The sequence below is a fragment of the Oryza glaberrima genome, chromosome 6 (genome assembly GCF_000147395.1).
Source record: "Oryza glaberrima chromosome 6, OglaRS2, whole genome shotgun sequence".
NCBI classification, from domain to species: Eukaryota; Viridiplantae; Streptophyta; class Magnoliopsida; order Poales; family Poaceae; genus Oryza; species Oryza glaberrima.
Window position 1 is genome coordinate 21,150,358 of NC_068331.1, and position 22,429 is coordinate 21,172,786.

General features: G+C 44.0%; 1 protein-coding gene across 1 annotated transcript; it reads left to right on the forward strand.

Annotated features, from left to right (window-relative positions):
• The first annotated feature begins 18,387 nt into the window (after positions 1 to 18,387).
• LOC127776868 (L-ascorbate oxidase-like) lies at positions 18,388 to 22,399 on the forward strand. The gene is made up of 4 exons (XM_052303438.1): positions 18,388 to 18,725; positions 20,033 to 20,359; positions 20,657 to 20,932; positions 21,170 to 22,399. The coding sequence occupies exons 1-4, from the start codon at positions 18,477 to 18,479 to the stop codon at positions 22,187 to 22,189; spliced, it is 1,872 nt and encodes a 623-aa protein (XP_052159398.1). The 5' UTR covers positions 18,388 to 18,476; the 3' UTR covers positions 22,190 to 22,399.
• The last annotated feature ends 30 nt before the right edge of the window (positions 22,400 to 22,429 follow it).

A 22,429-nucleotide genomic window follows, 5' to 3' on the forward strand; every position in this document is an offset into this window, starting at 1 on the left:
GATACCGTATTGGTTAAGGTTTCTATCTTGTAATCCTGCCCCCCATCCTATATAAGGTGGGCAGGAGGCCCTCTAGGGGGCATGAGCACATATAATCGTCAGATCTATACTACACCCGGCGGATTCAAATCCCCAAACAGGAGTATGGTATTACCTCTCACTGAGAGGGCCTGAACCTGTCTAAATCCTTGTCTCTGCATCCATCCACTTTTAGGTCTCGTACGCTACCCCCTTTTATTATTGTCGAATTCATGTTTCGACAGTAATGTTGTAGACCAACATAAAACTCATACCTTCGTGATCTCCATGTTCTCAATGTAAATAAGACTAAATAAGATAAGACTCGAGTAAACATTAGTCTCACACTTATATGACAATAATATGGAAATCATATATATGAACCTATTAAAAAGTAGGAGATAAGAAGTGGTACATATCGTTTTATCTCCATGCATTTCATCCTTGTCATGATTAAGGTCCATCACAAAAGAATGCATGTCTTTCACATCTCATTATCGAGAAATAACCTAGTAGACAACTTATGTAAAAAAGAGGTTAATCCCATAAACATTGGTTTATTATATATCACTAAAGTAACAATTACACATTGTTTAATCCAAGATCTTTCAATCTTTTCTCTCTTTGGTGATGGATAATAACCTGACATAAACAATATAGAGAGGTGAGATGAAAGATGATTTCAAATCAAGGTAGAGATATTATGAAAAAACAAAATATAGAATAAGCTCCCCCTCAAGATGTGTATACAAATGGATATGAAGGAACACATATGCACATAATCAATCAAAATCAATGAGAGAGCTCACACTATATTTTGGATCCATAAGAGAGACCAAATTAGAATATATGAAATTTAATACATATCTTTTATCATTTTTATTTTCATATCTAAATGAGACTAGTCAAAGAAAAACTCATAAAAATGTTAGTCTCAATTAATTAGATTTATCATTAATCACCAAAACTAAATTAAGACACTTGAACTTACGCCGCTGGGTCGTCTCCCGCTGCGTCCTCCTCCACTCCCAGCATCTTGCCTCCACATCCACCGCCACTACCGACAAGGGCTCGCTCAATGGCTCCTCGTCGACGGTCGTTGTAGCCTGCAAGTGGCCGAGCTAGATGGCTAAGTCGAGCTGTTCCACTGCGTCACGCACCGCACGACGTCGCGCAGGGCAAGATTGCTAATTCGCGACTAGGCGCGCATGCCTCCCTCCGCGTGGATGGACAGGTGGCGCGCGGAGAGGAGGGCCGTGCCACGCGTGGGATGTTTTTCACTTTTTTTTTCTTTTTTTATTCAGTTTTCTTTGGTTTTTGGGTTTTTTTTTTGTTTTTTATACGTACGGATACAAAATTTATATGCGTGTATAAAAAGTTTGTATACGCTCATACACAAACTTTTGTACGTGTATACAAAGTTCATATACGCGTGTAGACAAACTTTATATACGTCTATACATACTTTGTATAGGTGATGTATTTACTTTTTTTTTTATTTTCAACTGCGTACGTATATAAAGTTTATATATGTTATATACTAAGTTTGTATACGTGTATATAAACTTTGTATACGCCGTATATATACTTGTATATTTTTTATATATAAAAAATATATACAAATAAAAAAATATTTTTATATATACATATGCATATACTGTATATGCATACGTATGTATATATTGCATATACATACGTATATACTCGTATAGAGGAGAAGGTCGGCTAGAGGGGTTGGAACGTACTGACCGCTGTTCGGCCATCAGGGTCCCCCGCGCAGGGCCTCCTCGACCATTTTAGGAAGATGCGGCTAGAGAATTCGGCCGGCCTTCTGCTACGCCGTCCAGCTCGACCGGAGCGACTGCATTGCCAGATGCACGGGCAAGGTCTTAATTTGTATCGAACTATCGATGGTTTTGGGGACGGCGTGGTGTTTGATTTCTGACATGCAAGAGGAACCGTCGTGCCGTGCCGTGCCGTGCCGTTCGCAGCGTTCACCGGAATAATGAACCATCGTAGGCAGGTTTATCGTGTTCGGTTTGCCCCCTCATGACCGACGAGAGCGAGGAATCCTTCGTGTGGTTGATCGAGACATGGCTTGCTTTCAAGGGTGGGAAGAAGCCGATATAGTTCACAATTGGTTATAATAGGGTTGTTGAGATGGCTGACATGAGGGTCTTTGGTGGTGATGTTAGGCACCGGTTTTGCCGACTGTCAGCGAAACCGTTGAGGGAGCCAGATTATACCGGTTTCAATATATCCGGTATACGATTCACGGATAAAAATTAGATTGGAACTATATTTAAGGGAGTCAAAGTGGGCTTATTCCTTCCCCATGTATAGATGCAGCCCAAGTAAGACTCGTGATACATGTATGGGCCTCGGCCGATTTCTTAAGGAAAAAGTACACCGAAGGTCCCTCAACTTGTCATTGAGTTACAAAATCATCCCCCAACCGTAAAACCAGATACCGGACGTCCCTCAACTAACAAAACTGTTCGCTTTAGATCCTTCGGTAGTTTTAATCCCGGTTTTGTCCGACGTGGCAGCTGAGTCAGCGTGGGACCCACGTGGGCCCCACATGTCAGCGTGGCCACATCAGCCTCTTCTCTCTCTCCCCTTCCCCTCTCTCCCTTCCTCATCTCTATCACTCTTCTTCTCCTTTGCGACTCGGGCAGGCCGGCCGACGGGTCACGCCATGCACGACGGCGACGCTGGCGTCGCGCGAGACGGGCGGGTGCGCTACGAGGAGGGAGGGGACGAGGCCCACGAGGCGCTGACGGGGTGAGGAGCTGCGGCGGCGGGGGAGGCGAAGCGCGCGGGCGGCGGAGGAGCAACTGCCGATGGCGGAGGAGCGGCGCGCCGGGGGGCGGCAGACAACACCGAGTCAGGGTTCGTCGACCCGCGCCGCCGCCGCCATGGCCGCGGACGACGTCGACATCGACCTCGGCATCCTCGGCGGCGGAATGAACTACATCAGCTAGCTCACCGGCTGGCGTCCGGCGTCCACGGCCGCGACGGCACCGCCGCCCACACGTGCCGAGGGCGACGTCGTCTGCAGTCACGACGACGGCAGCGCGGGTCGATGAACCCCGACACGGCGTCGTCCGCGTTGTTGTACCGACGGTGGACTACGAGCGGAGAGCCGCACTGCGGTGGAGCAGCCTGTACCGGCGCATCGTGGTGGGGCACGGTGGCCGGCCAGTGAGGCACACACTGAGGACCTGGGATGAGGGCAAGCGTTGCCTCGGCAAGTAGGAGCTCGCCCGCCACGCTCAATCTGACAATGGATAATCAGAGAAACAATCAACAATTAGGACTGATATATATGTAGATGTGAATTAAAATTGCCAACTTGTAGTGATTCCTGGTACGTCACAAGCAAAGCATGTGCAGGATGGCCGGAGTGGCAGGAGACGCTGCAGCTGGCGCCGGGGATGCCATCGGTGCACACGTCGCTTTTGTCATGGAACAACTCTGGCGTGGCGGAACGGTAGCACATCATCTTCGATCTCGCTCTGGTTCGAGTCAATTCGACACTAGAGAGAGCCAGAGGAGCACGAGCCCCTAGCCCCGCCGCGGGTGGTGCTTGCGGAGGTGGCGCTGTGGCCGTGGCTGGCGGCGGAACCACGGGAGCTGAGGGTGGAGCTGGGCCGGCTCTGCTCCCGCGTCGTCGCGCGCAGAGTGGAGCTCGACGCTACGGCGCGGGTGATGCCGTGCTGGGGTCCTTCCTGGCCGTTGTCGACCGCATGGCCGTCGCCAAGGTCGAGCTTGTCGCCTCGCCATGGTCTGCCCCCAGGCTCGACGCTTCGCCTCCCCTGCCGGTGCCTCATGGGCCTCATCCCCTTCCTTCTCGTAGCGCACCCGCCCGTCTCACGCGACGCCAGCGTCGCCGTCATGCGTGGCGTGACCCGTCGGCCGGCCTGCCTAAGTCACAGAGAGGAGAAGAAGAGTGATAGAGATGAGGAAGGAGAGAAGAGGATAGAGAGAGAAGGCTGACGTGGCCAAACTGATATGTGGGTCCCATGCTGACTCAGCCGCCACGTCGGAAACCGGGGTCAAAACCATCGAAGGACCTAAAGCGAACGGTTTTGTTAGTTGAGAGATGTCTGGTATCTGGTTTTGTGGTTGGGGGATGATTTTGTAACTCGATGACAAGTTGAGGGACCTTCGGTGTACTTTTTCCATTTCTTAATAATTAAAGAAGAAAGGAATAAGTTCATCTGAGGTCCCTTAATTTTATACCGAATCCGATTTTCGTCCTTGAACCCCAAAACCAGATACAACCGGTCCCTAAACTATTAAAACCGGTACAAACGAGGTCCCTAGGCGGTTTGGAAGGCGATTTTGGCTAACGTGGTACCTACGTGGCTGGTTTGACTAGGTCTCTGTCCCACGTAACATTGACGTGACGCTTACATGGCAATTATATCTTAGAAAAATAATAAAAACCGTGGGCCCACATGTCAGCCACACACACAAAAAAAATATGGTGGGGCCCACGTAGGCTCCACATGTCATTCCCTCTCCCCACTCGGCTCTCCCTCTTCTTCCTCATCGCGCCGCGGCGCCGCTTCATAGCCATTGCTGTCGCTGTTGTCGTCGTCGCAGTCCCTGACGCCTCCAACGATGACAGTGGCCGAAGCATGCCGGCAGAGTGGCGGGGCAGAGCGGAGTGGAGGGGGGCGGAGTGGCGGCGGCGGAGGTGGCCGGAGGAGGAGGAGGTAGAAAAGGAGGTCGCCGCCGAGTTCTGCCACCTAGACGGAGAGGACGCTGACGGCGAAGGCGTTGAAGAGGAGCACGAGTGCGGGCTCCGCACCGGGACCTAGAGCCTGTCGTCCCTTCTCCGCGCCTCGTATCGCCGCTTCCTGCCTCTCCTTGACGCTCGCCCCCTAGCCTATCCACCTTGCATGGCCGGCCGGGATCTGCATCCCCGATCCGCTCTTCCTCGTGGGCCCTCCATCGCCACCACGCTCGAGAAGGAGATGGAGTTCGATGGCCGCAGCGGTGGTGTAGGACCCCGCAGCGGCGCCGACCACCACGCCGCCGGTCTCCTCCAAGAAGACGCCCGCGCCTGCCGCTGTGCCTACTACCACTGCACCCACTGCCGCGCCGATCACCCCTGCCACCCCAGCCCTTCCCACGGCGCCCACCACCCTGCTTCCGGCCATCGCGCCATCCACCAAGTCCACCAAGGCACCCATCCCAGCGCCCAAGGCCAAGGCCACCCCGCCGCCACCTCCTCTCCCCCGGTCGAGGCTCCTGTCGCCTGCGTCTTTGTCCACCATCTTGAGGATCCCTGCTGCGGTGCACGCCGAGCCACCGCATCTGGAGCTCGGACAGCCCGCCTCACTCGCCTGCTCCGCCGCCCACCCACCTGTCCGCTCCTCGGGAAGAAGAGAGAGAGAGAGGAGAGGGAAGAAGAGAGGAGTGAGGATGGGGAAGAAGAGAGAGAAGGGAGGAGTGAGGCTGACATGTAGGACCCACGTGGGTCCCACCATTTTTAAATGATTTTTTTTGTGTAACTGACATGTGGACCCATGGTTATCATTATTATTTTTGGATAGAATTGTCACGTAAGCGTCACGTGAATGCCACATGGGACAAAGACCTAGTCAAACCAGTCACGTAGACGCCACGTCAGCCAAAACCGCCAAGGGACCTTGTTTGCACCGGTTTTGACAGTTAATGGACCGGTTGTATCTGGTTTTGGGTTTAAGGACGAAAATCGGATGCGACGTAAAGATAAGGGACCTTAGATGAACTTATTCCAAGAAGAAATGTTAAGACTCATTCGACAACCACGTGGCTCTGTTCTTTTCTCCAACAAAAGTTGGATAAACTTTTGATACTTGTGGCACGCTTTTCAAACTGCTAAACGGTGCGTTTTGTGCGAAAACTTTCTATATGAAAGTTGTTCTAAAATATCAAATTAATCAATTTTTCAAGTTTATAATAATTAAAACTCAATTAATCGCACGTTATTACCACCTCGTTTAACGTGAAACACTTAATATTTATCTTATCTTTATCTTTAGGAGATTCAAACACCACCACAAAAACATATCGTCGATTGAAAATCTCCATAACAATCATGTTTTCTCTGCTTCTGAGATTACACTAACTAAATATATAGTATATAGATTACATGCTCATATCGTTGTTACATCATGGGATCGATGAGAACGAGCCATGCATATGGATCGGATCGAACTGCTCATGTGTCACCCAACCATTCGCCGCCCGGCCGCATCGCGGCTTTAATTTGATCCGGTTTACAGGACGGCGCGCGGTCTGCTTCACGTACGCGAGCAGGACGAGTCGGTCACTGAAACGTACGTAACAGATCGACGAGGACGACGACGCAGCGTGTGAATCGGCCTGACAAATTAGATCACTGTTCCTCGACAGCTTCATCACACGACAGGATGCATGCATATACGTAGCACTAGTACCTACACTTTTTCACTTCCATTTTGCACGCTAAGTTCTTACGAGTGCATCACATGTCATGTCCGGTTTCTGCAAATATATCCCTATTATATATATATATATATATATATATATATATATATATATATATATATATATATATATATATATATATATATATATATATGAAAAAATTACAAATTACCCTCTAACTATCGTGGTTAACCCAATTACCTCTATGAACCTAAGAACCAAATATTGTTCACCATAAACTTTTAATACCGAACCAATTACCCCCATCGACTCAATCTAGAGCGGTTTTGTCCTATGTAACATACGCATGACAATCCAGTCAGCATTTTCTTTTAAAATAATGGTGGGACCTACATGTCATACCTCCTCTTCCCCTCTTCCTATCTCTCGGGTGCAAGGCGCGCAGGGCCGGGCGATGGGCAGTAGCATGAGACGTGGAGGCGGAGGACGGAGCTTGGTGGCTCCGGCCGATGGCGAGCAGCGCCGGGCGCGACAAGGAGGGGGAACCGATGGCTGGGCTCCAGACAACGGTGGGAGCGGCGTGGAGGGGGCGTGGCTAGGTGGCTCCGGTTGGTGGCGAGCGACGGGCGCAGCTAGGTAGCTCCAGTTGATGGTGAGTGACGGCGGGCGCAGCTGGGAGGGGTAACCAGTCGCGCAGGTACTCGCCGTGCAGGATACGGCGAGGCGGGCGTCATCCGTTGCCGCCCCTCTTCCTCTCTTCCCCTAGAGGTGATGCGGACACTGGCGAGGCAAGCCTCACCGCCGCCATTGCCGCTCCTCTACTCCAGCCACGTGATCCTAACACCGCATCAGCCGGAGGCGTCGGCGAGGCTTCACCCGCACCACCAGCACCTCCACGCCACCCACTCCCTCCTGGCCTTCTCCACCTCCGTCAGCTGACGTTCCGTCTCCACGTCCCATGCCGACCGCACGCCGCTCGACCACCCTGTGCCTGTCTACGCCTGAGAAAGTGAGGGGAAGAGGATAAAGAGGAGGTGAGAGAGTATGATAGGTGGGTCCCACTATCTTTTTAAAAGAAAATGTTGATTTGTTGTCACGCGTACGTCACGTAGGACAAAACTGTTCTGGATAGGTCGAGGGGTAATTCGTACCGTCAAAATTACCAAATCAAATCTACTCCATGAGTTTACAGGATATAAATGTAGCAATCCCAGCAGATCACAAGCAAATCGATCGATCGATAATGTCCAAGGCCCAACACATCATGATACGAGTCGCATCCAGTCATGCTCGACAGAAATGTCTTTGTCAGCGTGTATAACGACGCACGCTGAAAGAAAGAGAGATGCATACGGCGACAGATTCGCCGGCACCCGATAAGACTGACCGCCAACTGCATCCATCATTCTGCCACACGTACGGGCATCGCCAACGCCATGGCACGTGTTAATTAATTTGGCGCGGCGTCAGTGTGCTACTCCCTCCTTCCAAAAATCTGAGACCTATTTCATTCTTTGGTATCTTTAAAAATCTGAGTCCTATTTGTAGTCACTATGTGCTAAATTAAATTGTTGATCGAAAACTAAGAAGCCATTTTAGTACTTATTGGTTACATGTTTATTGGTTTTGCCACATGGTGAGTGAGTTAATTGCTTCTTAGTTTTGATGAAAAAGAAATAGATCTCAGATTTTTGGAAGGAGGGAGTATTATCTACACGTCCCAAAGCAATTATTTATAAGTAGTAGATTATAACATCTTGAAAAAAACGAGATGACAATCAGAAACAAAACAAGAGATTTTGTGATTAGTTGGGGTAGGAAAATGGATGAATTACTTATTGTATTTTTGAAAATTTCGAATGTCAACATTTTTTTTTTGGGACAGATGAGATCTACTAGCAGTTTTCGAGCCAGCAGAGCATCGTGTAGCACCTATATATAGATACAACATGTTGCAGCTAGAAAGCTTCAGCCACGTAGCACATACTGTGAGTAATGTAAGCGCGCTCTAGAAGCTCTACTCCGATCCGATCCCTCTCCGTATCATAAGAAAACAATTTCTGACTAAGTATTCAGACATAGCTAAAAATTATTTGTTTTTACGTGAGGTGTAATTACGTAGATGCAGCCGAGCGGGCAAATGTGTTCCACAAAGCGAATCGAACCGACAACGTGTAATCTGTTGTAGCGCATGGAGTACATGTGGTATTGTGGCTACATGCTCTACGTGGTGCTCTGTCTGGCCGGCTGGTTAGTGTTTTCAGCGACAGATCGTGCAGATTAATATGAATGATAGCACAGGAGCACTGCAGTGTACTCTGTCCGTCTCAAAATAAGTTAATTTGTTTTTATAAACTCGGTAAAAAGGGGTGCCCCCATACGTATGTGCACATGTCATCCACTGGCACCTGATGTGGATGCCTTGTCACCTGCCAGTGGACGTCTTGTCTACTGTAGTCTGTAGGAGAGGGATGGATGGATTGGATGGGGAGGGTAGAATTACGGTGGATATGGTACTCCAACGCACCTGTCGTTAGCAGTTGATGATAATTCGCAGACGGCTTAATTAAAGGAACTATCATCTCTGAATATTGACAGTATTGTCCATTTCATTAATTTAGATTCAAACTGAGGTAGTATCGAACAATTGGCCGAATGACCGGACGAGCTCGTACCAGGATGAGAGACTGTACTACGACTAATTAAGATGAGTAAATGACATTGTTAACTAGGAACAAAGTATATATTTGAAAATTAGAAAATAAATCTGTCATAACGAAAATGCGGAACTGAAACAAAATTTTCAGGAACATCTGATCATACTTTTTTTCTTTAATAATGAATTTCATTCTGGCCTTAACTTCAGAGAAGTTACAACCAATTATTAAGTTCGGGATGAATAACTATGAATATATTACAAAACTATAGCTTGATTAAAAACTCCTAAAAATACCATCCTAACTACATAAATCTCCATCTATGTTTGGCCAGAGTATACATACCAGTTGTTTCTACCAAGGGCTAATATAGATTGTATATAGTCATCTTTCACAAACTAGAAAAGTATAATCTCTGAAATGAACGGTCAATCCTTTGTCAATCGAATTTCGCTACCATCACCACTGATGAACTAGCGTTGAACCAAAGCAGAAGAAAATTTTTGAAGATTAATTGAGCTATAAATTAGTCATTCGTCTAAATCTTATCACCACCAATCAAACCTAATCAGACGGGAACACCGCCATAAGGATACTGCACGAAAAGGGAACCTCCAACACGATGCCTTGAAAAAGGTTACGATATCTTGAATGTCACCATCACTGTGACAATCGAAACCAGATTTTCATCCGGAGTGTTTGCCCTATGACACATATAAGGAAAGGAACGTCGCAACATCATCTCCACGAAGGTGTGTGGCATCCACAAGAGTCACCAATCATTTCTCTAACTATGCAAATATGTGTTTTTAGCATAATTTGCCTTGGTTATTCATAGAGCAAAAGGTAGATATCACCCTCACATATTAGAATGGCTAGGCATTTATTTATCTTCTCACATGTAAATGTGTAATTCTTTTATTTATATGGATTAAGTCCGATTAACCGCACAAATACGATTTATCCCTCGAGTACGAAACCAGACAAATTACTCCACTGAACTATTTAATCTAGGCAAAATACAACACCCATCCTAGTATGGGGTGGTTTTGGTCCTACGTACTGCACACGTGACAATCCAATCATCAGGTTTGATTAAATCGTTGGCCCCATTTATGATTGCTACAACTTCTCTTGTCCATGAATGGGTGTAAAAGTCATGGTCTTGGCAGGGGAAACAAATATATAAATAGTTCATATAGTAAAATTGACTAAACATAAAATTAGCCGACTTATGGGATTCAACATATCTAGTCCCAACTAAGGTACTCCCTTTGTTTCTAAATATATTTAAGTAAGAATAAAGTTAAGGGAAAAATAATCTCTTTTAGTCATCTCATTTGTTAAATTTTTTAAAAAATTGGATTCTCATCTTAAGCACATGATTGGCTGAAAATGCTTATATTTTTATGCATTACAAATGGTGCCTCAAATTGCTTATTTATATTGTGTATATAATTTAAATCCTATAATATTTATTTCAGAAACGCAGGGGCAGGTGTAACACAAAGCAGGGGAGTATAATTAGTAAGTTTTAGCAACAGCATGTGTCAACAGTAACTAAGTTGTAACAATTGGCTAAATGGCTAGGATGATTGATAGCAAGTGATGTGGTTGGTAGTACACACTGGCAAATTAGAATCATATGGGCATGTGCAACATGGACAAAAAGGGCAGGACCCATTATCACAATAAAAAAAAAACTAATAGAAAACGTCATCATAGATGTCCGTACATAAAAGCCCCGACACATATGAGGTTTTCCTCACCTTTCTATGGATCTACAAATAAAACCCGACACAAATAGTCACTCATTGAAGCCGGTTCATAAAAAGCTGGCACCAATAGTCCCCTGTCCCCCAAGTCATAATTGTCGGTTTTTTTAGAAAAACAGCATAAGGATGCCATATATGTATTGATTCTTATAATAAACCAGTATCTATGAGTGCGACGTAACATGTGCTGATTTTTATTGTGGGCCAGCAATATGGTCATCGCATATGTGTCGGTTCTCGATAAAAATCGACACCTATGGGTCCACAAATGTCGGTTTTAGCAATAACAAGGGCACCTATAATAACACTACTCATATATGTGTGTTTTGTACCTAAATTTTTCAGATGAAACTGGATGAAACGAACAATATATAAAATTTGTAGTTCTCGGTGTGATTTACATCTTTGTTTGTAGTTGATGACGTTTTGATTTGAGGTTGTTTGGATGTTCGAATATGTGTTATAAGTTATCGGATCTATTTGGAGGAGTGAATTTTTGATATTTCTAAATGATCTCGGATGGAGATGAAATCTATATAAAATTTGTAGATTTAGATGAGATATATAATTTATACTAGTTGGCAAAATTTTTTATTTTAGTTCATCTATAGTGTTAAATATGGATTATACATTTCGAATGAGAGTAGTCTTAATAGAACAATATTACTTCCAAGACAACAAGTGTTTTTTGGTGAGGTGGTAAGAAGACTTTGGGTGAAGTGATATTGTAGAAATCTTGTGAGCTATTGGACCATGTATAAATATCTACTAAAATACTAAATACTTTTTAGATTTTTGGCACCCGTAAAAATAAAAAGGGGTGCACCTTATAGCCGGCGTCAATGAGGAGATGTCACATCGGTGACGTCTCATCATTGCCACCTGATGGGTGTCTATCGGAAAATATAGTATTTACGTAGGATTTTTAACCTGTATACATATTTACATATTAGGATTTGGAAGTAGTGGATGTTATTGTCGCTCAAATTTAATGAGTAGGATGTTTAATATGGACTGAATGCTTACAGTTGTAGATGGCAGTGACTATCGAGACTTTTGTGGTGAGTGGTGACCAATCATAATAGATCACGGGCATTGACCAGCTTATTACGCACGTGCAAGATCTAACTCTAGTGTAGTGTAGTCGATGTCCACAGATTGACGATTATTGAAACCTAGTATGGGCGTGACATTCACGTATGTACAATGGTTGTAAATTTGTAATGTACGGAACAAGCAGATGACTGAGATTTGCAAAATATCAGTTATCTAACCCGTAGCAAATTCAAGACGATCAGGTGACTATCTAATAACACCATTTAACAAGTGAAAATTTGTGATTGACAAATTAAAATTGAATATGGGGAGCTCCTAGTCCACACGTGTGCCAGCGGTTGTGCCCCCTCCACATGCTTGTGAAACACGCGCTATTAACACTGATGATAGTGCTTACCATTATTTTTTAAATAATTTACTTGAGATTTGAAAATAGTAGTTACAAGTTTTAAATTTGTAGTTAAAAGATTTTTAAAATTTGAGTTGTAACTTTCTAAAATGTGAGTTGGAATTTTTTAATTTTGAATTGAAAGTTTCAAATTTGAGTTGAAAGTTTTCAAATTTTAGGTTATAAATTTCAAATTTTGATTTGAAACTTTCTAAATTTTAAGTTCAAAATTTTAAATTTTGAGTTGAAAGTTTTAAAATTTTGAGTTGAAAGTTTCAAATTTTAGCTTGAAACTTTATGGAAAAATAGTTGAAATTTTTGAAATTGTAAGTTGAAAGATTCCAGAATTTTACCTTGAGAGTTTTCAAATGTGAACTGAAAGTTTTAAAATTTAACTTGAAAGTTTTTAAAAATTAAGTTAAAAATTTTAAATTTGAACTATGTGAAAAAATTAATCAAATTTTAGGCTCTGTTTGGCACGGTTATAGCTCCAACTCCACCCCTACTAGAGCTAGAGTCCAGCCAAACAGTTTCATCACCACCTAACATGGGAGTGGAACTGGGTGAAGCATTCTCACAAAATAAACTAGGGATGCGAAGCTGAGTTTAGTCTGCTCCACAACTGTACTCCAAACCCAACTTCTGGAGTTAAAGTTAGAAGTTAGTGTTTCACCAAATGTACTCTTAACAAAAAAAAATAAAGTGTATTGGCGGTCCTTAAACTTGTAAGGTTGTGTTATATAGGTACTTAAACTCTTAAAATGCATATTCAGGTCCCAGACCTTGTCAAAGTGTATCATCTAGATCTCAAATTGACGCATCCTCTTTATGATCCTACGTGGCGCTGATGTAGCAATGCCACATGGACACGACGTGTCATTTTCTCTTTTTTTTTCTTCTTTTCTTTTTTTTTCATTTTCTTCTCATTCTTCTTTTTTTCCCTTTTTATGCACGGGTCACAGAGAAAGGAGAAGAAAGAGAAAAAAGAGAAGAAAAAAAGAAAAAGGAAAAAAAATTAAATGGGTCCCATTTGTCAGTCAAAATAATGCCACGTCATGTACGTGTGGCATGCCACGTTAACGCCACATAGGATCCTAAAAGGGTTGTGGCGATTTGGGACCTAGATGACATACCCCTACAAGAGTCTAAGGACCGCCCGTACACTTTATAAAAAATATATATATAGCTTCCAATATATCCCAATTCCCAAAACAATCAAGATGAAAACTAAAAAAAGGAAAAGAAAAGAAAAAGAACCAGTGCATGCATGCATGAATATGCAGGGGTGAGCTGGTGTGCATGCATGTGTTTCCGAGTGTGCGCCACATGAATCTCGCGCGCGAGATAGCAAACCCGTGTTGAATTTATCTTAATTTCTTTTTGTTTGATGGATTGGTTAAATTTGGACTTAGTTTGAGTGAGATGCATGACATAACATAGATAGATATATAAGTACATTGAATCAGTGCTGAACTGATTGTCCACAACTAAGATTGTCCACAACTGCTTATATGGTTTTTGTGCGAGGGGGGGATCGACACGTCAGTACCACATCGTCTAGCGCTGCACAGGTACAGTAGCAGCTAGCGCTACCTTACAACGTCGGATCGCAGCAAGATCCGGCACGCGCTGTCTCGCTACAGCGAAATGGCTGCAGCGCTCGATGTAAACGCTACGTACACAGTACGTGCCACGCGTACGGCCGGTAGGGCCCTATATGTTCCCGACGCCTACTACCGAACACAGTTGATAAGATGAGTTTATGGATATGAAATAGATAGAATGAAGAAGAGACAAACGTCTATATGTTAATTAAGCTTAATATTGGTTTTTAAGTGTTTACAAAAGGAAGTTTGTTGTAATATGAGAATGCGTAAAGTAAAAGAAAGCTAATTTATAATTCTTTTGGTGCATTAATTTTTCGAGTGTTTGTAAACCTGTTGTTGTAAGAGAATATATATTGAACGAACTAAACGTCCAAACAAGGCTTTACTTTCAGGATTAGACTAAAATAGCTACTTTCCTTTAGGCTTGTTAATTTAATTTAGTCTTATATATATTTTTTTCTCTTTGTTAAATGGCTACTTCGTTAGTAAGGTTGCAAGGTTATTGATGGAAACTAGAAAAAGTTGTCTATTGGGTTGGTAATGATCGACTTTAGGCCTGGGTTGTCTAGCTACATGCAACCCGTGACTAGAATCCCGGGTGTATTTTCACAGACGTGTCTTCAAATAAATAAAAGGATGTCATCAAAATAATTTTTGTAGTGCAATAAATTATGTCATTGGAAAAGGATTAAGAATATATCATGTCAGTATTACGGATTAGGTAAATCTTCTATATTTGAATTCCTAACCGCCATACCACATACCTAATATAAAGTATGCTTATAAGAGAATATAATAGATAAGAAAGAAAACTCTTTCCACGGAAATAAAAGGTATCGGACTTCGACCAAGGAAAGCAATGTCTTATATATATCCGTATTCTATTAAAGCTCCCCGAGTTTTACTTGGATAAGAAGTTGCATATCCATATAAATACAAAACTCCTTAGGAGGAAGTCGATCATAAGTTAGCCACGAACCACATTGAGAATCAGTAAGGAGGAAATCGATCGCTAGCCACCAACTCCAAGTCATTAGATTAGTTAGCTTAACTTAAGGCTGTGTTCTTTTGAAGGGGCTGGGAACCCCTCCCCTCCGCACGAAAAACGGAGTGATAGATTAACATGTGATTAATTAAGTATTAGCTATAAAAAATAAAAAAATAGATTAATATGACTTTTAAAAACAACTTTCTTATATAAACTTTTTATAAAACGTGTACCATTTAGCGGTTTAAAAAGCGTACACGCGAAAAACGAGGGAGGTGGGTTGGGAACCCATGGAGAAGAACACAGCCTATTATACCTATTTGAGATGTCAAACCAGTATAAAATTCTTTTATCTTCCGTCTATTTTGTTGTAATCTCGCGTATACCTTGGCATCAATGTTTCTTATACTATACAAATACCGTTATCGGGTATAGCACTTTGATATATTGAAAGATGGGATAATAAGTCACGTACTCCTCTGGGAAATGACCAGCTTAAAAGCTAACAAAATTCACATTAGTTAGTGAGTACCTTTTCTGGACCGTGGTTATAAACTTCTTTAGCAATAGCTACCATATATGTGTGTCGTCAGTGTGTGCGTGTAACTTTGCAAGTAGTAACAAATAGCTAGTTAGCTCATATATGGTACATCTTTAGGTGGATATGTAAGATAATATTCCTACAATTGTAACAATTTGCTACTCCCTTTGTTTCAAAATAAAATAATTTTTAGCATTCAAAATTTGTCTTAAAATATAACAACTTATATACCTATATTTTCTTCTCAACCAATCACAACCTTTCACCATTCAAATTATTCAATTATTTCTTTTCTCAATCAATCATAACCTCCTCCGATTGAATTTCAACTGATTTCTTAATGTTCGTGTCTAATCCTAAAACTTCTTATATTTAGAACGAATGTCTGGTATTATGGTACTACTATCTATGGCCTTGTTTAGTTGGGGAAAACTTTTAGGTTTGGTTTTCACATCAGATATACCGACACACATTTGAAGTATTAAACGTAGTCTAATAACAAAACAAATTATATATTCCGCCAGAAAAATGCGAGACAAATTTATTAAGCCTAAATAATCCATTATTAGCAAAAGTTTAATGTAGCACCACATTGTCAAATCATGGCGCAATTAGGCTTAAAAGATTCGTCTCGCAATTTACACGCAGTCAGTGTAATTGGTTTTTTTCTTACATTTAATACTCCATGCATGTGTACAAACATTCGATGTGACAGCGTGTTTTTGTTCTGGGAACTAAACAGGGCCTATATATGCACATTTACTACTGGAGAAGTGATCTTTGCTGGGTCGGCTGATTTCCATAATAGTCTCGGTTCTAATAAGAACCGGGACTAAAAATTGTTTTTAAGTCCCGGTTAAAATTTTTTTGATCTTTAGTCCCGGTTGGTGTTACCAATCGAGTAGAGATTATTTGGATCTTTAATCCCGGTTAGTATTATCAAACGGGAGTAAAAATCCATCTTTAAATATTCCTCTCCCATCTCCGATCGGTTAAGTCCCAGACGAGACTTTCCTCCTCACCGAGATATTTAAATAAGATCGGATCATACCCTCTCCTCCTACCCCTTATATCCCCTTCCTCCTCCCCTCCCCTCTCCTCCTCTCCTTCCTCCTCCCCTCCCCTCTTCTCCCCCTCCTCCCCTCCCATCCGGCGGACAGCGGCGACAAGCTGGCGGCCAGCGGGCGATGGGGCCGCGCACGGCAGTGCCCGACGGGGCCACGCATGGGGCTGCAGGCGGCAGGCGGCAGCCATGGCGAGCGGCGGCAGGTGGCGGCCGTGGCGGGCGGCGACAGCTGGCGGGAGGGGAGGCGCGCGCATGCATAGGCCGAGCGCCCTCTCCCTTTTTTTTATATAATTTGTGATTCACCGAGATGTATAATTTCTTTTTTTTTAGAATTTGTGATTCATTGCATGGATCTGATATGTATAATCTGTGATGTATTTGATTTGTGTGTAATTTTTTTAGGATTTGTGATGTATTTGATTTGTGTATGAGTAACTTAGGATTTGTGATGTGAATGATTTGGGATATTACTTTGATTTGGGGATATGTGTGGTACTCGATTTGGGAGAAAATATAAGGATTAACTCTAGCAAGTAGCAAAGAAACAATGAAAAAAAAAGAAAAGGGGACCAATCAGAACTGCCGCTACCCTCTCTTTAATCCCAGTTGGTGTAAAGATTCAACTTTACTCCTGATTATTTCACCCGGGATTAAAAATGGGCATCTTTAGTTCTGGATTTATAGCCCCGGTTAAAAAACCGAGAGTACAGGGGCTCCCAACCAGAATTACAAACTGTTTCTCCAGTAGTGATTGTTCATCAATGATTGCTGACACATAATTGACAACTTTGGAATTATATTAGGGGCATGCTGCCCCCATGGACGAACGAGCAAGACTAAGACGTTATCGGTCAGTAATGTCCACACACGAGGAATATCAAGTGAAAACGATCGAATAAATAAAAACTCATCAAAATTAGATTTAAAGTTCTCAATCTTCTAAAGAAAATTCCTAGAGATACGTATAGGCATGAAATCTTGAGCCCAATTAACCTTCATTTGAAGAAAAAAGGTATTATTCATCTTAAAATTATTTTTTAATTAAAAGTTAGTACTTATTAAGATTTTGTGGTAATATAGTCCATGCATGCCTGTACTATCTCTTATAATTCTTTAATTTTCACAAAATTTAAAAACTTTTAGGTGTTTTCATATGGTTTCACTTATTAATTTAATGATTTTTACCGGATATTTTCCCAGATATATTCACCTAAATATATCTCTCCACTACTCCACGTGCAAGAATTCCATGTGCCTGTGGAGGCCGTACGTGTTTGTGCGGTCTAGGCCCCATCAACATCAAAGACAACGACATACAACAATTACAATTATACGCAGGAAATTCAGCAAAAATCTACTACAGCAAAACCTAGAAAAGCTACTACTAGTGTATATTATATTATATTTCCTCCGTCTTAGGTTATAAGACATTTTGACTTTGGTCGAAATCAAACTGCTTTAAATTTTAACCAAATTTATAGGAAAAAGGTAGTAACATTTTCAACCCAAGACAAATTTATTATGAAAATATATTCAATTATTGATTTGATGAAACTAATTTAGTATTATAAATATTACTATATTTATCTATAAACTTAGTCAAACTTAAAACAGTTTAGCTTTGACCAAAATTAAAATGACTTATAACCTAAAACGGAAAGAGTATTACACAGCAACCAAGTACTACAAACAAGCAGAAAATTTCATGCTCAAGGAATCTCCCATATCAGCATGTTTCCAAACATAACAGAAATTTAATTTACACCCTACTTAATTTTATTACCCATCACAAAACATGAATAACCAATGCAGCTAATCTGGGCACACCTATATATATAAAGAAAGAAAGCATGGCCTCCCCATAGTGTAGCATAGCTCACTTCCAAGAGCCTCGTGACACACACCACTCACTATACTGGCCCCTCCTCCTCCTCGGAGATCGAGCCGGCCAGCCATGGCGGCCGCCGTGCAGCTGCTCGTCGCCGCCGCCGCCGCCGCCATGGCGGCGGCGACGGTGGAGGTGACGTGGGACGTGGAATACATTCTGTGGGCGCCGGACTGCCAGCAGCGGGTGATGATCGGGATAAACGGCAGGTTCCCGGGGCCCAACATCACCGCGCGCGCCGGCGACGTGATCAGCGTCACCATGAACAACAAGATGCACACCGAGGGCGTCGTCATCCACTGGCACGGCATCAGACAGGTACTAGTACACTGGTAGCATAGTGACCGGACAAAGTTTTACAATCATACAGTTACTTCTCTTTTTTTTTCAAGTCGAAACCAACGTTATACTTCCTCCACCTCAAAATATAAGAGATTTTGGGTGGATGGAACACATCCTATTACAACGAATCTGAACCGTCTGTCCACCCAAAATCCCTTATATATTAAGACGGAGAGAGTATATAGTTATTCGGTCCATACTAGAATATAATAACTTCTTATGTTTAATATAATAACTTCTTGTGTTTAACTTTTTATTAAAACATAATATTTTATCTTAAAATATAACAACTTTATCGATATAACTTGACAAACGTATATACTTCCTCCGTTTTAAAATGTAAGTCATTCTAACTTTTCCCACATTTATATTCATGTTAATAAATCTAGATAAATATATATGTATTCATTAACATCAATATGAATATGGAAAATGTTAGAATGACTTACATTGTGAAACGGAGGGAGTACATGGATTCTCTTTAGTCTCAGCGAATCATAATTATTTCTCTTTTTTTCTCAATCTACTTTCACATATCAACTAATCATTATCATTAGTCATATAATTTTATTTACTTTATTAATCTAGTGTCACCGTCTCGAACTGGCCACTGGTTTTCTAGCAACCCCTAAAACAGGAAAACACGAAGAAGATTTTATTTTTGAACAGGGAAAGCTCAAAGTAAATTGTCGTGTGTTTGAAAAGAAAAGGCACAAACTAATAAAGCGGGTCTATCTGGATTCTGGAACCACCCACACTGCACCACCATCAGTGTCGCTTCCGAAGTTGCGAGAAACAACTTTGCTTTAGAATAACTTGTTCTCTTTTTAAAAAAATACAGTTTGTGAAAAAAAATCGTAGTTTAACTTAACTTTGTAACAGAGTATAAGCCCTACACTGTAACAGAGTATAAGCCCTACTCTGCTTTTATATTTTCCTTTTATGCACAACCAGCTCGAGCACAGCCTAAAACTTAAGAAGAAAAATTATGATTCTTAAGAGGCATGGAGAGGTATTAATAACTTTTGAAGTATAGTTTTTTTTTTTATCTTCTCGTAGTATTGAGAAGTGGTCAATTTTGTACTTAACTGTGTAAACAATAGTACCTCTCATTTTCTTCTCAAAGAACTATAAATTTACTCAAAACAACATAAACTGAGTAGAAACTAGAAAGGTCATGCATTTTACTTACTATAACAGCAATCTAAACTACTACACAACTACGAGTTTATAGTTCTAGAATATAATTAAAAATGATGTAAAATCAATTACCACGCATGCAGTTTGGCACGCCGTGGGCGGATGGGACGGCATCGATATCCCAGTGCGCCGTGAACCCGGGCGAGACGTTCATCTACAAGTTCGTCGCCGACAAGCCGGGCACCTACTTCTACCACGGCCACTTCGGGATGCAGCGCGCCGCGGGCCTGTACGGTTCCCTCATCGTCCTCGACTCGCCGGAGCAGCCCGAGCCATTTCGCCACCAGTACGACGACGGCGGCGAGCTCCCCATGATGCTCCTCAGCGACTGGTGGCACCAGAACGTCTACGCCCAGGCCGCCGGCCTCGACGGCAAGGACAGACACTTCGAGTGGATTGGCGAGCCCCAGGTAAATAAAAAACACATCGCCGCTATCATCATCATCGCCGCCATCTCCGGTGATAGAGAACCATATCGATAAAGAAGGCATAATGGACCACCCGTGCCTTCAGGCCGGCACGGTACGGCCCGACTACTGGTGGGCCGTACCTGGGCCTGGGTTGCAGTCTGTGGACAAGCATGGTACGGCCCGAAGTGTCGATCGTGCCGTGCCGGTCCGATCGCCTCGGGCCGTGCCTAGCCCATGCCTGGTCCAGGCCGCCATCTATACCGGTGAGTGCTAACAGTTAGTTTTGCAATTTTGTAGACGATCTTGATCAATGGGAGAGGACAGTTCGAGTGCACACTGGGGCCAACGAGGAAGAGCTTTGAGAGGCTCCTTAACGAGAACGTGGAAACCTGTGTCGACGACCAGAAGATGTGCAGTGACCAGGAGAAGTGCCTGAGGAGGAGCGAGTGCGGGCCGTACTGCCCCAGGAGCCAGTGCGCCCCTGTCGTGTTCAATGTCCAGCAGGGGAAGACTTACCGCCTTAGGATCGCCAGCACCACCTCCCTTTCTCTCCTCAACGTCAAGATTCAAGGGGTAAGATAATTCAATGTTTTTTATGGATTATATTTTTTAGATTGTACGAAAGACGCACGTATACTATCATGATGTATATGTAATAAGGGAGCATAAATGTAAGTATACTGATTTAATCACGGTCGAAAATATATGAATGAGTGTCGGTCATCATCTTCAACAGTAGTTTGATGTGACTTGTTTTAACAATTTCAATGAAATTGAAGAAATTTTGCAAAATGGTAAAAATTTTGGCAGCACAAGATGACGGTGGTGGAGGCCGACGGCAACCACGTGGAGCCGTTCGTGGTCGACGACATCGACATCTACTCCGGCGAGAGCTACTCCGTCCTCCTCAAGGCCGACCAGAAGCCGGCGAGCTACTGGATCTCCGTCGGCGTCAGGGGGCGCCACCCCAAGACGGTGCCGGCGCTCGCCATCCTCAGCTACGGCAACGGCAACGCGGCGGCGCCGTCGCTCCAGCTGCCCGCCGGCGAGCCCCCCGTGACGCCGGCGTGGAACGACACACAGCGCAGCAAGGCCTTCACCTACAGCATCAGGGCGCGCAAGGACACCAACCAGCCGCCGCCGGCGGCCGCCGACCGGCAGATCTTCCTGCTCAACACGCAGAACCTCATGGACGGGCGCTACAGGTGGTCCATCAACAACGTGTCCCTGACGCTGCCGGCGACGCCGTACCTGGGCGCCTTCCACCACGGCCTCCAGGACAGCGCGTTCGACGCGTCCGGCGAGCCGCCGGCGGCGTTCCCGGAGGACTACGACGTGATGAGGCCGCCGGCGAACAACGCGACGACGGCGAGCGACAGGGTGTTCCGGCTGCGCCACGGCGCCGTGGTGGACGTGGTGCTCCAGAACGCCAACATGCTGAGGGAGGAGGTGAGCGAGACGCACCCGTGGCACCTCCACGGCCACGACTTCTGGGTGCTCGGCTACGGCGACGGCCGGTACGACCCGGCGGCGCACGCGGCGGGGCTCAACGCCGCCGACCCGCCGCTGCGGAACACGGCGGTGGTCTTCCCGCACGGGTGGACGGCGCTCCGGTTCGTCGCCAACAACACCGGCGCGTGGGCGTTCCACTGCCACATCGAGCCGCACCTCCACATGGGCATGGGCGTCGTCTTCATCGAGGGGGAGGACAGGATGCACGAGCTCGACGTGCCCAAGGACGCCATGGCGTGCGGCCTCGTCGCCAGGACGGCCGCCACGCCGCTCACCCCGGCAACGCCGCTTCCTCCGTCGCCGGCGCCGGCGCCATGAGCTCTTCCTCAGCATGCCCATTCCGGATAAATGTCATTTTTGCCGTAACTTTGTGATTGGCCACTGCGAAATAAGATCACTTACTGATGAAGAGTGGTTTAGATTGTTTGGTCATATGCATACTCAATAATATCATGTAACTAAGAAATAATGTCCATGTTTGCTAATTAAGACGATTATGTAATGTTGTTGCGATGTGCACCAAAAATATTACACGGTGTTGCTGGCAAAGAGTGGACA